This window comes from Cherax quadricarinatus, chromosome 93 (genome assembly GCF_038502225.1).
Source record: "Cherax quadricarinatus isolate ZL_2023a chromosome 93, ASM3850222v1, whole genome shotgun sequence".
Lineage (NCBI taxonomy): Eukaryota > Metazoa > Arthropoda > Malacostraca > Decapoda > Parastacidae > Cherax > Cherax quadricarinatus.
In genome coordinates this window covers 7,158,286-7,174,889 of record NC_091384.1, presented here as the reverse complement: position 1 = coordinate 7,174,889, position 16,604 = coordinate 7,158,286, and the positions used below count along the sequence as shown (strand labels likewise).

The following is a 16,604-nucleotide window of genomic DNA, read 5'->3' as shown; positions in this document are numbered from 1 at the left end:
CTCACCCGAACTTGCTCCTCCCTTAGTTCCATCTACCTCTTACTCTAACTGTAGCTACAACTAAGATATATCTGTTGCCACTCTATAAACGTGTACATCCTGACGTCTACCCATCAACGTCACTGTCATGCACACTGAGTGGTAACGTCACTGCCATGCACACTGAGTGGTAACGTCACTGCCATGCACACTGAGTGGTAACGTCACTGCCATGCACACTGAGTGGCAACGTCACTGTCATGCACACTGAGTGGTAACGTCACTGTCATGCACACTGAGTGGTAACGTCACTGCCATGCACACTGAGTGGTAACGTCACTGTCATGCACACTGAGTGGCTACGTCACTGTCATGCACACTGAGTGGTAACATCACTGTCATGCACACTGAGTGGTAACGTCACTGTCATGCACACTGAGTGGCTACGTCACTGTCATGCACACTGAGTGGTAACGTCACTGTCATGCACACTGAGTGGTAACGTCACTGCCACGCACACTGAGTGGCTACGTCACTGTCATGCACACTGAGTGGTAACGTCACTGTCATGCACACTGAGTGGTAACGTCATTGTCATGCACACTGAGTGGTAACGTCACTGTCATGCACACTGAGTGGTAACGTCACTGTCATGCACACTGAGTGGTAACGTCACTGTCATGCACACTGAGTAGTAACGTCACTGTCATGCACACTGAGTGGCTACGTCACTGTCATGCACACTGAGTGGCTACGTCACTGTCATGCACACTGAGTGGTAACATCACTGTCATGCACACTGAGTGGTAACGTCACTGTCATGCACACTGAGTAGCTACGTTACTGTCATGCACACTGAGTGGTAACGTCACTGTCATGCACACTGAGTGGTAACGTCACTGTCATGCACACTGAGTGGCTACGTCACTGTCATGCACACTGAGTGGTAACGTCACTGTCATGCACACTGAGTGGTAACATCACTGTCATGCACACTGAGTGGTAACGTCACTGTCATGCACACTGAGTGGTAACGTCACTGTCATGCACACTGAGTGGTAACGTCACTGTCATGCACACTGAGTGGTAACGTCACTGTCATGCACACTGAGTGGTAACGTCACTGTCATGCACACTGAGTGGTAACGTCACTGTCATGCACACTGAGTGGTAACGTCACTGTCATGCACACTGAGTGGTAACGTCACTGTCATGCACACTGAGTGGCTACGTCACTGTCATGCACACTGAGTGGTAACGTCACTGCCATGCACACTGAGTGGCTACGTCACTGTCATGCACACTGAGTGGTAACGTCACTGTCATGCACACTGAGTGGTAACGTCACTGTCATGCACACTGAGTGGTAACGTCACTGTCATGCACACTGAGTGGCTACGTCACTGTCATGCACACTGAGTGGTAACGTCACTGTCATGCACACTGAGTGGTAACGTCACTGTCATGCACACTGAGTGGCTACGTCACTGTCATGCACACTGAGTGGTAACGTCACTGTCATGCACACTGAGTGGCTACGTCAGATAATATTCATGAGGAGTTGAACTAAATTTTTCCAGAAGATGGAATGTAAATATTGTGTGAAGGGGGGTTGAGGGGGCGGCGACCCCTGAGGATTTACCGTTTCCCCATGAATATCATAATGATATACATAATGGTTGCCTGCTGCTGCTACCATCACTGTCACTACCATACACTGCTACCATCACTGTCACTACCATACACTGCTACCATCACTGTCACTACCATACACTGCTACCATCAGTGTCACTACCATACACTGCTACCATCACTGTCACTACCATACACTGCTACCATCAGTGTCACTACCATACACTGCTACCATCACTGTCACTACCATACACTGCTACCATCACTGTCACTACCATACACTGCTACCATCACTGTCACTACCATACACTGCTACCATCACTGTCACTACCATACACTGCTACCATCACTGTCACTACCATACACTGCTACCATCACTGTCACTACCATACACTGCTACCATCACTGTCACTACCACTCACTGCTACCATCACTGTCACTACCATACACTGCTACCATCACTGTCACTACCATATACTGCTACAATCACTGTCACTACCATATACTGCTACCATCACTGTCACTACCATACACTGCTACCATCACTGTCACTACCATACACTGCTACCATCACTGTCACTACCATACACTGCTACCATCACTGTCACTACCGTACACTGCTACCATCACTGTCACTACCATACACTGCTACCATCAGTGTCACTACCATACACTGCTACCATCACTGTCACTACCATACACTGCTACCATCACTGTCACTACCATACACTGCTACCATCACTGTCACTACCATACACTGCTACCATCACTGTCACTACCATACACTGCTACCATCACTGTCACTACCATACACTGCTACCATCACTGTCACTACCATACACTGCTACCATCACTGTCACTACCATACACTACTACACTGCTACCATCACTGTCACTACCATACACTGCTACCATCACTGTCACTACCATACACTGCTACCATCACTGTCACTACCATACACTGCTACCATCACTGTCACTACCATACACTGCTACCATCACTGTCACTACCATACACTGCTACCATCACTGTCACTACCATACACTGTCACTACCATACACTGCTACCATCACTACCATACACTGTCACTACCATACACTGCTACCATCACTGTCACTACCATACACTGCTACCATCACTGTCACTACCATACACTGCTACCATCACTGTCACTACCATACACTGCTACCATCACTGTCACTACCATACACTGCTACCATCACTGTCACTACCATACACTGCTACCATCACTGTCACTACCATACACTGCTACCATCACTGTCACTACCATACACTGCTACCATCACTGTCACTACCATACACTGCTACCATCACTGTCACTACCATACACTGCTACCATCACTGTCACTACCATACACTGCTACCATCACTGTCACTACCATACACTGCTACCATCACTGTCACTACCATACACTGCTACCATCACTGTCACTACCATACACTGCTACCATCACTGTCACTACCATACACTGCTACCATCAGTGTCACTACCATGCACTGCTCACTGTCACTACCATACGCTGCTACCATCACTGTCACTACCATACACTGCTACCATCACTGTCACTACCATACACTGCTACCATCACTGTCACTACCATACACTGCTACCATCACTGTCACTACCATACACTGCTACCATCACTGTCACTACCATACACTGCTACCATCACTGTCACTACCATACACTGCTACCATCACTGTCACTACCATACACTGCTACCATCACTGTCACTACCATACACTGCTACCATCACTGTCACTACCATACACTGCTACCATCACTGTCACTACCATACACTGCTACCATCACTGTCACTACCATACACTGCTACCATCACTGTCACTACCATACACTGCTACCATCACTGTCACTACCATACACTGCTACCATCACTGTCACTACCATACACTGCTACCATCACTGTCACTACCATACACTGCTACCATCACTGTCACTACCATACACTGCTACCATCACTGTCACTACCACTCACTGCTACCATCACTGTCACTACCATACACTGCTACCATCACTGTCACTACCATACACTGCTACCATCACTGTCACTACCATACACTGCTACCATCACTGTCACTACCATACACTGCTACCATCACTGTCACTACCATACACTGCTACCATCACTGTCACTACCATACACTGCTACCATCACTGTCACTACCATACACTGCTACCATCACTGTCACTACCATACACTGCTACCATCACTGTCACTACCATACACTGCTACCATCACTGTCACTACCATACACTGCTACCATCACTGTCACTACCATACACTGCTACCATCACTGTCACTACCATACACTGCTACCATCACTGTCACTACCATACACTGCTACCATCACTGTCACTACCATACACTGCTACCATCACTGTCACTACCATACACTGCTACCATCACTGTCACTACCATACACTGCTACCATCACTGTCACTACCATACACTGCTACCATCACTGTCACTACCATACACTGCTACCATCACTGTCACTACCATACACTGCTACCATCACTGTCACTACCATACACTGCTACCATCACTGTCACTACCATACACTGCTACCATCACTGTCACTACCATACACTGCTACCATCACTGTCACTACCATACACTGCTACCATCACTGTCACTACCATACACTGCTACCATCACTGTCACTACCATACACTGCTACCATCAGTGTCACTACCATACACTGCTACCATCACTGTCACTACCATACACTGCTACCATCACTGTCACTACCATACACTGCTACCATCACTGTCACTACCATACACTGCTACCATCACTGTCACTACCATACACTGCTACCATCACTGTCACTACCATACACTGCTACCATCACTGTCACTACCATACACTGCTACCATCAGTGTCACTACCATACACTGCTACCATCACTGTCACTACCATACACTGCTACCATCACTGTCACTACCATACACTGCTACCAGTGTCACTACCATACACTGCTACCATCACTGTCACTACCATACACTGTCACTACTACCATACACTGCTACCATCACTGTCACTACCATACACTGCTACCATCACTGTCACTACCATACACTGCTACCATCACTGTCACTACCATACACTGCTACCATCACTGTCACTACCATACACTGCTACCATCAGTGTCACTACCATGCACTGCTACCATCACTGTCACTACCATACACTGCTACATCACTGTCACTACCATACGCTGCTACTATCACTGTCACTACCATACACTGCTACCATCACTGTCACTACCATAGACTGCTACCATCACTGTCACGACCATACACTGCTACCTTCACTCTCACTACCATACACTGCTACCATCACTGTCACTACCATACACTGCTACCATCACTGTCACTACCATACACTGCTACCATCACTGTCACTACCATACACTGCTACCATCACTGTCATTACCATACGCTGCTACCATCACTGTCACTACCATACGCTGCTACCATCACTGTCACTACCATACACTGCAACCATCACTGTCACTACTATACACTGCTACCATCACTACCATACACTGCTACCATCAGTGTCACTACCATCACTACCACCATACCACTGCTACCATCACTGTCACTACCATACACTGCTACCATCACTGTCACTACCATACACTGCTACCATCAGTGTCACTACCATACACTGCTACCATCAGTGTCACTACCATACACTGCTACCATCATCAGTGTCACTACCATACACTGCTACCATCACTGCTACCATCAGTGTCACTACCATACACTGCTACCATCAGTGTCACTACCATACACTGCTACCATCAGTGTCACTACCATACACTGCTACCATCACTGTCACTACCATACACTGCTACCATCACTGTCACTACCATACACTGCTACCATCAGTGTCACTACCATACACTGCTACCATCAGTGTCACTACCATACACTGCTACCATCACTGTCACTACCATACACTGCTACCATCACTGTCACTACCATACACTGCTACCATCACTGTCACTACCATACACTGCTACCATCAGTGTCACTACCATACACTGCTACCATCACTGTCACTACCATACACTGCTACCATCACTGTCACTACCATACACTGCTACCATCACTGTCACTACCATACACTGCTACCATCACTGTCACTACCATACACTGCTACCATCACTGTCACTACCATACACTGCTACCATCACTGTCACTACCATACACTGCTACCATCACTGTCACTACCATACACTGCTACCATCAGTGTCACTACCATACACTGCTACCATCACTGTCACTACCATACACTGCTACCATCACTGTCACTACCATACACTGCTACCATCAGTGTCACTACCATGCACTGCTACCATCAGTGTCACTACCATACACTGCTACATCACTGTCACTACCATACGCTGCTTCCATCACTGTCACTACCATACACTGCTACCATCACTGTCACTACCATAGACTGCTACCATCACTGTCACTACCATACACTGCTACCATCACTCTCACTACCATGCACTGCTACCATCAGTGTCACTACCATACACTGCTACCATCACTCTACCATACACTGCTACCATCACTGTCACTACCATACACTGCTACCATCACTGTCACTACCATACACTGCTGCCATCAGTGTCACTACCATACACTGCTACCATCACTGTCACTACCATACACTGCTACCATCACTGTCACTACCATACACTGCTACCATCAGTGTCACTACCATACACTGCTACCATCACTGTCACTACCATACACTGCTACCATCACTGTCACTACCATACACTGCTACCATCACTCTCACTACCATACACTGCTACCATCACTGTCACTACCATACACTGCTACCATCACTGTCACTACCATACACTGCTACCATCACTGTCACTACCATACACTGCTACCATCACTGTCACTACCATACACTGCTACCATCACTGTCACTACCATACACTGCTACCATCACTGTCACTGCCATACACTGCTACCATCACTGTCACTACCATACACTGCTACCATCACTTCACTACCATACACTGCTACCATCACTGTCACTACCATACACTGCTACCATCACTCTCACTACCATACACTGCTACCATCACTGTCACTACCATACACTGCTACCATCACTGTCACTACCATACACTGCTACCATCACTGTCACTACCATACACTGCTACCATCACTCTCACTACCATACACTGCTACCATCACTGTCACTACCATACACTGCTACCATCACTGTCACTACCATACACTGCTACCATCACTGTCACTACCATACACTGTCACTACCATACACTGCTACCATCACTACCATACAGACATGTCACTTTATACCTGCTGCCCCTTTTCACCTAGCAGTAATTAGGTACCTGGCTGTTGGTCACCTTGCACCTGCTGTCCCTGTTCACTTTGCAGTAAGTAGGAACCTGGGTGTTAGTCGCCTTACACTTGTTTCACCTGTTCACCTAGCAGTAAGTAGATACCTTGGTGCTGGTCACCTTACTCCTTGTTCACCTGGAAGTAGTTACCTGGGTCTTAGTCACGTTACACCTGATGTCCCTGTTCACCTAGTTGTCAGTAGGTAACTGGATGTTAGGCGTCTGTTGTGGGTCGCATCCTGGGGAGGGCTTGTTTTCTTAGACCTGAGGATTGATTTAGGCTCGATTCTCCGTCTTCTAAATGGGGCTTTCTGTCACCAGTCGACTAACACCCAGGTACCTACTGACTGCTAGGTGAACAGGACAACAGGTGTAAGGAAACGCGTCGAAATGTTTCTACCCCGCCGGGAATCGAACCCGGGCCCTCCGTGTGTGAAGCGAAAGCTTTGCCAGCCAGGCCACGGAATCCACTAAATCCACAACTCAGGTCTTCCTCGTCCTCTAAATAGGGTCTTCTATCCGTCCATTCAATCCACAGCTAAGGTCTCCCAATTTCACTTTCCAATTTCAACAAATCTACCGCTGGCGGAAGACGGAAAACCTTCAGTTATCTGATTATCTTCCAATTAAAGATTTAATTTCGTTCAGCACTATCAAAGTCTTTTCAAAAATTGACAGGGTCAATTATAATATAGAGTATTGAGGTGGGTAGATAATCAGCTGACAGCGTCAGCTGATGACGCGCGTCAGCTGACACCCTTCAGCTGGGGGAAGGTTGGTGCGTTCCCAGGACCGCTGTGTCAGGGAGTGATCCTACGGGTTTAGCGCTCCCCATAATTATTATTTATATAATGCGTCAGCGAGTGATCTCTTTTTGCTGTAGTATACCTGTAGTATACCTGTAGTATACCTGTTTGCCTGTAGTATACCTGTAGAATACCTGTTTGCCTGTAATCTATCTGTAGTATACCAATTTGCCTATAGTCTACCTGTAGTCTACCTGCAGTATACCTGTAGTATACCTGTAGTCTAATTATAAGATACCTGTAGTCTACCTGTAGTACACCTGTAGTTTACCTGCAATCGACCTATAGTCTACGTGTAGTAGTGTACAAGTAGTCTACCTGTATTATATGTGGTCTAGCTGGAGTCTACCTGAGGTCTACTGGAAGTCTACCCTTAGTTTACTTCTATTTTAGCAGTAATCTACCTGTAATCTACCAGGTATCTCCCTGTTATCTTGCTGCAGTCTACCTGTGTTTCACCTGTAGTCTACTGGTACTCTATATGTAGTCTCCCTGTATTCTACTTGTAGTCTACCTATAGCACACATGTAATCTACCTTCAGTGGACTTACAGTCCGCTTTTAGTTAACATGAAGAATACCTGTAGTATACCTTCAGTCTACCTCCAGTATACTTGTTAGTTTACCCATTGAATACTTGTAGTCTACCTGTATTTTTCTACCTGCGACTCTCCCAAGAAGTTCACTGGTAATCTCGTCCTTAAATCACTAGTAAAACCAACTGCTTAAGGAGACATTTCTCGTCTATCTGGTAGTTATATTTTATCACGAGTTATATACAGTGATGGATCTAAGCAGGAGTCTACTGGCAGGGCTACATCTGCTCTTGTTACCTCTCTAGTTCTACTGGCAGGGCTACATCTGCTCTTGTTACCTCTCTAGTTCTACTGGCAGGGCTACATCTGCTCTTGTTACCTCTCTAGTTCTACTGGCAGGGCTACATCTGCTCTTGTTACCTCACTAGTTCTACTGGCAGGGCTACATCTGCTCTTGTTACCTCCCTAGTTCTACTGGCAGGGCTATATCTGCTCTTGTTACCTCCCTAGTTCTACTGGCAGGGCTACATCTGCTCTTGTTACCTCTCTAGTTCTACTGGCAGGGCTACATCTGCTCTTGTTACCTCTCTAGTTCTACTGGCAGGGCTACATCTGCTCTTGTTACCTCTCTAGTTCTACTGGCAGGGCTACATCTGCTCTTGTTACCTCACTAGTTCTACTGGCAGGGCTACATCTGCTCTTGTTACCTCCCTAGTTCTACTGGCAGGGCTATATCTGCTCTTGTTACCTCCCTAGTTCTACTGGCAGGGCTACATCTGCTCTTGTTACCTCCCTAGTTCTACTGGCAGGGCTACATCTGCTCTTGTTACCTCTCTAGTTCTACTGGCAGGGCTACATCTGCTCTTGTTACCTCTCTAGTTCTACTGGCAGAGCTACATCTGCTCTTGTTACCTCACTAGTTCTACTGGCAGGGCTACATCTGCTCTTGTTACCTCTCTAGTTCTACTGGCAGGGCTACATCTGCTCTTGTTACCTCTCTAGTTCTACTGACAGGGCTACATCTGCTCTTGTTACCTCACTAGTTCTACTGGCAGGGCTACATCTGCTCTTGTTACCTCCCTAGTTCTACTGGCAGGGCTATATCTGCTCTTGTTACCTCCCTAGTTCTACTGGCAGGGCTACATCTGCTCTTGTTACCTCTCTAGTTCTACTGGCAGGGCTACATCTGCTCTTGTTACCTCTCTAGTTCTACTGGCAGGGCTACATCTGCTCTTGTTACCTCCCTAGTTCTACTGGCAGGGCTATATCTGCTCTTGTTACCTCCCTAGTTCTACTGGCAGGGCTACATCTGCTCTTGTTACCTCTCTAGTTATACTGGCAAGGCTACATCTGCTCTTGTTACCTCTCTAGTTCTACTGGCAGAGCTACATCTGCTCTTGTTACCTCTCTAGTTCTACTGGCAGAGCTACATCTGCTCTTGTTACCTCTCTAGTTATACTGGCAAGGCTACATCTGCTCTTGTTACCTCTCTAGTTCTACTGGCAGAGCTACATCTGCTCTTGTTACCTCCCTAGTTCTACTGGCAGGGCTACATCTGCTCTTGTTACCTCTCTAGTTATACTGGCAAGGCTACATTTGCTCTTGTTACCTCACTAGTTCTACTGGCAGGGCTACATCTGCTCTTGTTACCTCTCTAGTTATACTGGCAAGGCTACATCTGCTCTTGTTACCTCACTAGTTCTACTGGCAGAGCTACATCTGCTCTTGTTACCTCCCTAGTTCTACTGGCAGGGCTACATCTGCTCTTGTTACCTCACTAGTTCTACTGGCAGAGCTACATCTGCTCTTGTTACCTCTCTAGTTCTACTGGCAGGGCTACATCTGCTCTTGTTACCTCACTAGTTCTACTGGCAGAGCTACATCTGCTCTTGTTACCTCTCTAGTTCTACTGGCAGAGCTACATCTGCTCTTGTTACCTCTCTAGTTCTACTGGCAGGGCTACATCTGCTCTTGTTATCTCTCTAGTTCTACTGGCAGGGCTACATCTGCTCTTGTTACCTCTCTAGTTCTACTGGCAGGGCTACACCTGCTCTTGTTACCTCACTAGTTCTACTGACAGGGCTACATCTGCTCTTGTTACCTCACTAGTTCTACTGGCAGGGCTACATCTGCTCTTGTTACCTCACTAGTTCTACTGGCAGGGCTACATCTGCTCTTGTTACCTCACTAGTTCTACTGGCAGGGCTACATCTGCTCTTGTTACCTCTCTAGTTCTACTGGCAGGGCTACATCTGCTCTTGTTACCTCACTAGTTCTACTGGCAGGGCTACATCTGCTCTTGTTACCTCACTAGTTCTACTGGCAGGGCTACATCTGCTCTTGTTATCTCCCTAGTTCTACTGGCAGGGCTACATCTGCTCTTGTTACCTCACTAGTTCTACTGGCAGGGCTACATCTGCTCTTGTTACCTCACTAGTTCTACTGGCAGGGCTACATCTGCTCTTGTTACCTCCCTAGTTCTACTGGCAGGGCTACATCTGCTCTTGTTACCTCACTAGTTCTATTGGCAGGGCTACATCTGCTCTTGTTACCTCTCTAGTTCTACTGGCAGGGCTACATCTGCTCTTGTTACCTCACTAGTTCTACTGGCAGGGCTACATCTGCTCTTGTTACCTCACTAGTTCTACTGGCAGGGCTACATCTGCTCTTGTTACCTCCCTAGTTCTACTGGCAGGGCTACATCTGCTCTTGTTACCTCACTAGTTCTACTGGCAGGGCTACATCTGCTCTTGTTACCTCTCTAGTTCTACTGGCAGGGCTACATCTGCTTTTGTTACCTCCCTAGTTCTACTGGCAGGGCTACATCTGCTCTTGTTACCTCCCTAGTTCTACTGGCAGGGCTACATCTGCTCTTGTTACCTCACTAGTTCTACTGGCAGGGCTACATCTGCTCTTGTTACCTCTCTAGTTCTACTGGCAGGGCTACATCTGCTCTTGTTACCTCACTAGTTCTACTGGCAGGGCTACATCTGCTCTTGTTACCTCTCTAGTTCTACTGGCAGGGCTACATCTGCTCTTGTTACCTCACTAGTTCTACTGGCAGGGCTACATCTGCTCTTGTTACCTCACTAGTTCTACTGGCAGGGCTACATCTGCTCTTGTTACCTCACTAGTTCTACTGGCAGGGCTACATCTGCTCTTGTTACTTCCATAGTTCTACTGGCAGGGCTACATCTGCTCTTGTTACCTCCCTAGTTCTACTGGCAGGGCTACATCTGCTCTTGTTACCTCACTAGTTCTACTGGCAGGGCTACATCTGCTCTTGTTACCTCACTAGTTCTACTGGCAGGGCTACATCTGCTCTTGTTACCTCTCTAGTTCTACTGGCAGGGCTACATCTGCTCTTGTTACCTCCCTAGTTCTACTGACAGGGATACATCTGCTCTTGTTACCTCCCTAGTTCTACTGGCAGGGCTACATCTGCTCTTGTTACCTCCCTAGTTCTACTGACAGGGCTACATCTGCTCTTGTTACCTCCCTAGTTCTACTGACAGGGATACATCTGCTCTTGTTACCTCCCTAGTTCTACTGACAGGGCTACATCTGCTCTTGTTACCTCTCTAGTTCTACTGGCAGGGCTACATCTGCTCTTGTTACCTCCCTAGTTCTACTGACAGGGATACATCTGCTCTTGTTACCTCCCTAGTTCTACTGGCAGGGCTACATCTGCTCTTGTTACCTCCCTAGTTCTACTGACAGGGCTACATCTGCTCTTGTTACCTCCCTAGTTCTACTGACAGGGATACATCTGCTCTTGTTACCTCCCTAGTTCTACTGACAGGGATACATCTGCTCTTGTTACCTCCCTAGTTCTATTGGCAGGGCTACATCTGCTCTTGTTACCTCCCTAGTTCTACTGGCAGGGCTACATCTGCTCTTGTTACCTCCCTAGTTCTACTGGCAGGGCTACATCTGCTCTTGTTACCTCCCTAGTTCTACTGGCAGGGCTACATCTGCTCTTGTTACCTCCCTAGTTCTACTGGCAGGGCTACATCTGCTCTTGTTACTTCCCTAGTTCTACTGGCAGGGCTACATCTGCTCTTGTTACCTCCCTAGTTCTACTGGCAGGGCTACATCTGCTCTTGTTACCTCTCTAGTTCTACTGGCAGGGCTACATCTGCTCTTGTTACCTCTCTAGTTCTACTGGCAGGGCTACATCTGCTCTTGTTACCTCACTAGTTCTACTGGCAGGTCTATATCTGCTCTTGTTACCTCTCTAGTTCTACTGGCAGGGCTACATCTGCTCTTGTTACCTCCCTAGTTCTACTGACAGGGCTATATCTGCTCTTGTTACCTCCCTAGTTCTACTGGCAGGGCTACATCTGCTCTTGTTACCTCCCTAGTTCTACTGGCAGGGCTACATCTGCCTAGTTAAGAACGACAGCAACTTTGTTGAGTTAGACATAAGAATTAACAACTGGGCGTCTACACTGCAAACTAAATTATTTGCCATCCTAATGGCGCTAAGGTTAACTAGTGACACTGAACTTGACTCTATCATCATTACTGAGTCGATGTCATCACAGAAGGTAATCACATAATCACATAATAATTCTAACAACATGCTTATTTGAGAGGCCTGGTACAGATACTCAAAAATCCAGGAAAAAAGGGATTAATGTACAGTTGCTATGGGTTACATCACACTGGATTACTCCTTCTGCAGGCGAGAAAGATAGATTGTAATTTGCTCCTGGAAAATCCTAGAGGAATTAGTCCCAAATCTGCACTAGAAAATCACTCCCTGTGAAAGGAACAGACTCGGCAGGAGATGCAACATCCCACCAATAAAAAGCAGGGGTGCCACGAGTACACTGAGAGACGACACAGTGTCAGGGGCCCAAGACTGTTCAATGGCCTCCCAGTATACATAAGGGGGATTACCAATAGACCCCCGACTGTCTTCAAGAGGGAGTTGGACAGGCACCTTAAATCAGTACCGGACCAGGCAGGCTGTGATTCGTACGTTGGTTTACGCGCTGCCAGCAGTAACAGACTGGTTGATCAGGTCCTGAAACCACGAGGCCTGGTCATGAACCGGGCCGTGGGGGTGTTGATCCCCGGAATAACCTCCAGGTAGTGGGTTAGTCAGCCATAATAACCTGGTGGGTTAGGTATCTCCTTTGCCATCCTTACGTCTTCTTCCCCAGGATGCGACCCACAACAGTCTCCTAATACCCAGGTACCTACTTATTGCCAGGTGACCAAGGGCAGAAGGTGTTAGGAGACATGCACCTGTCCCAGGATCGCACCCGGGTCCTCGGATTGTCACCTGAGATGAGTTACCACAGAACCACAAGTAATCCCAAAGAACAATGATTTAAGAGTGAGCCCAGAGTGAGCCCAGAGTGAGCCCAGAGTGCGCAAGTGTAGAGTTTGGGCTCTAAATGTCATGGGATTAGTGGAGCATTTATAAGACGAAGGCCCGGAGAAATTCCAGCAATATTTGTTGAAGAAACCGCTGTTACTAGACGGAGGATCGAGCCTTCACTCCCTGTGCTCACCCACACGGATTCACCGCCTTCTGGATGCGTTCTAGCAGCGCTGTCAGCATGACAGCGGTGTTAATCTGTCTGTCTGTGGCAGTGTTGATACTAGCTGATGTCTGCAGCGCTTCTGCAGTGACTAGCTCTGCAGTGACTAGCACACTGAAGGTTGAAGGAGCCGCCCAGGATCTGCTAGGAACCACTCCACTAGGACCAAGAGCTAGGCCAAATCAGAGGTTAATGCCTAGCAAGTCGCAGCTAGGAGTCTCTCTCCCAAGAGGTTTGGAGTCTATCAATCAAGCTATGGCTGAGGTAGCTGGCTGGCACTTGCGGCAGTGCCTGCTGGTACTAAGTGCCAGGGATACACCAGGCATGAGGGTGCTCTTGAGCAAGCTGAGTGAAGTTATGGTGCCGTGGATGGTGCTAGCACCAACAGTCCTGTCGAACGACTCGGCAGGTGAGTTAAGCAAAGGTGTGTGTGACACACACACACATACACACACTCGCAGGAAGTATTTCTTCAGTCATAGAGTTGTCAGGAAGTGGAATAGTCTGGAGAGTGATGTAGTGGAGGCAGGATCCATACATAGCTATAAGAACAGGTATGATAAAGCTCGTGGAGCAGGGAGATTCCGGACCTAGTAGGAACCAGTGAAGAGGCAGGCCAGGAGCTATGAATCGACCCCTGCAACCACAATTAGATGCGCACAGTGAGTATACACACACACACACACACACACACACACACACACACACACACACACACACACACACACACATGGGAGAAATCAAACTCCAACAGGGGGGTCTACACAGGCACGAGAAGATTCTTGCATGAGGTTCAGTGGGAAAGAGAACTGGTAGGAAAATCAGTAATTGAAATGATGGAATATGCGACAACAAAATGCCAGGAGGCAGAGGAGAGGCTCGTACCCAAGGGCAACAGAAACAATGAGAAGACCATAACGAGTCCTTAGTTCAGCCTAAGGCGCAGAAAGGCCAAAATTAAGTGCCCTAGAGAATGGAAAATAAGGAGATTAGTCGAAGAGCCAGAAACGAATATGCAAAGATAAGGAGGGAGGCCCAGCAAGAAATATGAAAATGATATAGCATCGATTCCAAACTCAGCAGTCAAGGACCAGATATTCAGGCTGAGGAAGGAAGGAGGGAAGATCACTAGAAACGACAGAGAAGCATTTGAAGAGCTCAACACAAGATTTAAGGAAGTATTTTCAGTGGAGACAGAAATGACTCTAGAAAGCCGGAATGGTGGGGTACACCAGCAAGTGCTGGACACAATACACACAGCAGAGGAAGAGGTGAAGAGGCTGCTGAGTGACCTAGATGTTGTCCGGTCTCACCACATAGGTAGTGCAACAGGACAACAAATCTCCGTAGGTCTTGAGAGAGGGAGCAAAGGCGCTGTGTCTGCCACTAACAACACTCTTCAACACATCTATAGAAACAGGACAACTACCTGAAAAGACAGCAAATGTAGTCCCAATTTTTAGAAAAAGGGAATAGACAGGCAGCACTAAATTACAGACCAATGTCACTTACATGTATATTATACAGTCATGGAGAAGATTATCAAGAGGAGAGTAGTGGAGTACCTGAAGAGGAATGAGCTTATAAACGATAACCAGCGCGGTTTCAGTAAAGGGAAATCTTGTTTGATAGGCCTACTGCACTTTTACAACATGACAGAAGTAAGAAAAGAGAGAGAGAGAGGGTGGGTAATTTGCATTTCCTTGGTCTGTAAAAAGGCTTTCCGCACAGTCCCACACAAGAGATTAGTGCAACACTAGAGGAGCAGGAAAGAATAACAGGAAAGGCACTGCAGTGGATCAGAGAATAACTGACAGGAGGGAAACAACGGGTCATGGTACTTGGCGAGGTATCAGAGTGGGCGCTTGTGACGAGCGGGGTTCCACAGGGGTCAGTCCTAGGACCAATGCTGTTTCTGGTATATGTGAGTGACATGATGGAAGGGATAGATTCAGATATATTTCTGTCTGCAGACGATGTGAAGCTAATGTGAAGAATTCAGTCGGATGAGAATCAGGAAGGACCACAAAGAAATCTGGACAGACTGCAGGTCTGGTCCAGGCACTGGCTCCTGGAGTTTAACCCCACCAGCGCAAAGCCATGAAGATTGGGGAAGGGCAAAGAAGACCACAGAGTACAGGTTATGGAGCCAAAGACTGCAAACCTCACCCAAAGAAAAGGATCTTGGAGTAAGTATAATACCGAGTACATCTCTTGAGGCGCACATCAGCCAAATAACTGCTGCAGCATATGGGGTTCATATTAGAGTATGCAGCACCAGTATGGAACCAACACCTGGTCAAGCACATCAAAAAATTAGAGAAAGTGCAAAGGTTTGCAACAAGACTAGTCCCGGAGTTAAGAGTTATGTCCTACGAGGAGAGGTTAAGGGAAATCCACCTGACGATAATGGAGGACAGGAGAGATAGGGGGAGGACATGATAGCAACATCTAAAATAGTGGGAGGAATTGACAAGGTGGACAGAGACAGAATGTTCCAGAGATGGGACACAGAAACAAGGGGTCACAGTTGGAAACTGAAGACTCAGATGAATCACAGGGATGTTAGGAAGTATTTCTTCAGTAACAGATTTGTCGGGAAGTGGAACAATCTGGAGAGTGATGTAGTGGAGGCAGGATCCATA

At 47.3% G+C, this 16,604-nt stretch overlaps 1 protein-coding gene across 1 annotated transcript in view; it reads left to right on the top strand.

The window, feature by feature from the left end:
• LOC128703406 (uncharacterized) overlaps window positions 1-16,604 on the top strand; it is a 51,796-nt gene that overhangs the window by 13,279 nt on the left and 21,913 nt on the right. Inside the window, exons 4-5 of the mRNA XM_070104702.1 lie at window positions 13,897-14,368; window positions 15,043-15,279. Of these exons, the coding sequence (XP_069960803.1) occupies window positions 13,897-14,368; window positions 15,043-15,279 (709 nt within the window). The remainder of the gene's footprint in view (window positions 1-13,896; window positions 14,369-15,042; window positions 15,280-16,604) is intronic.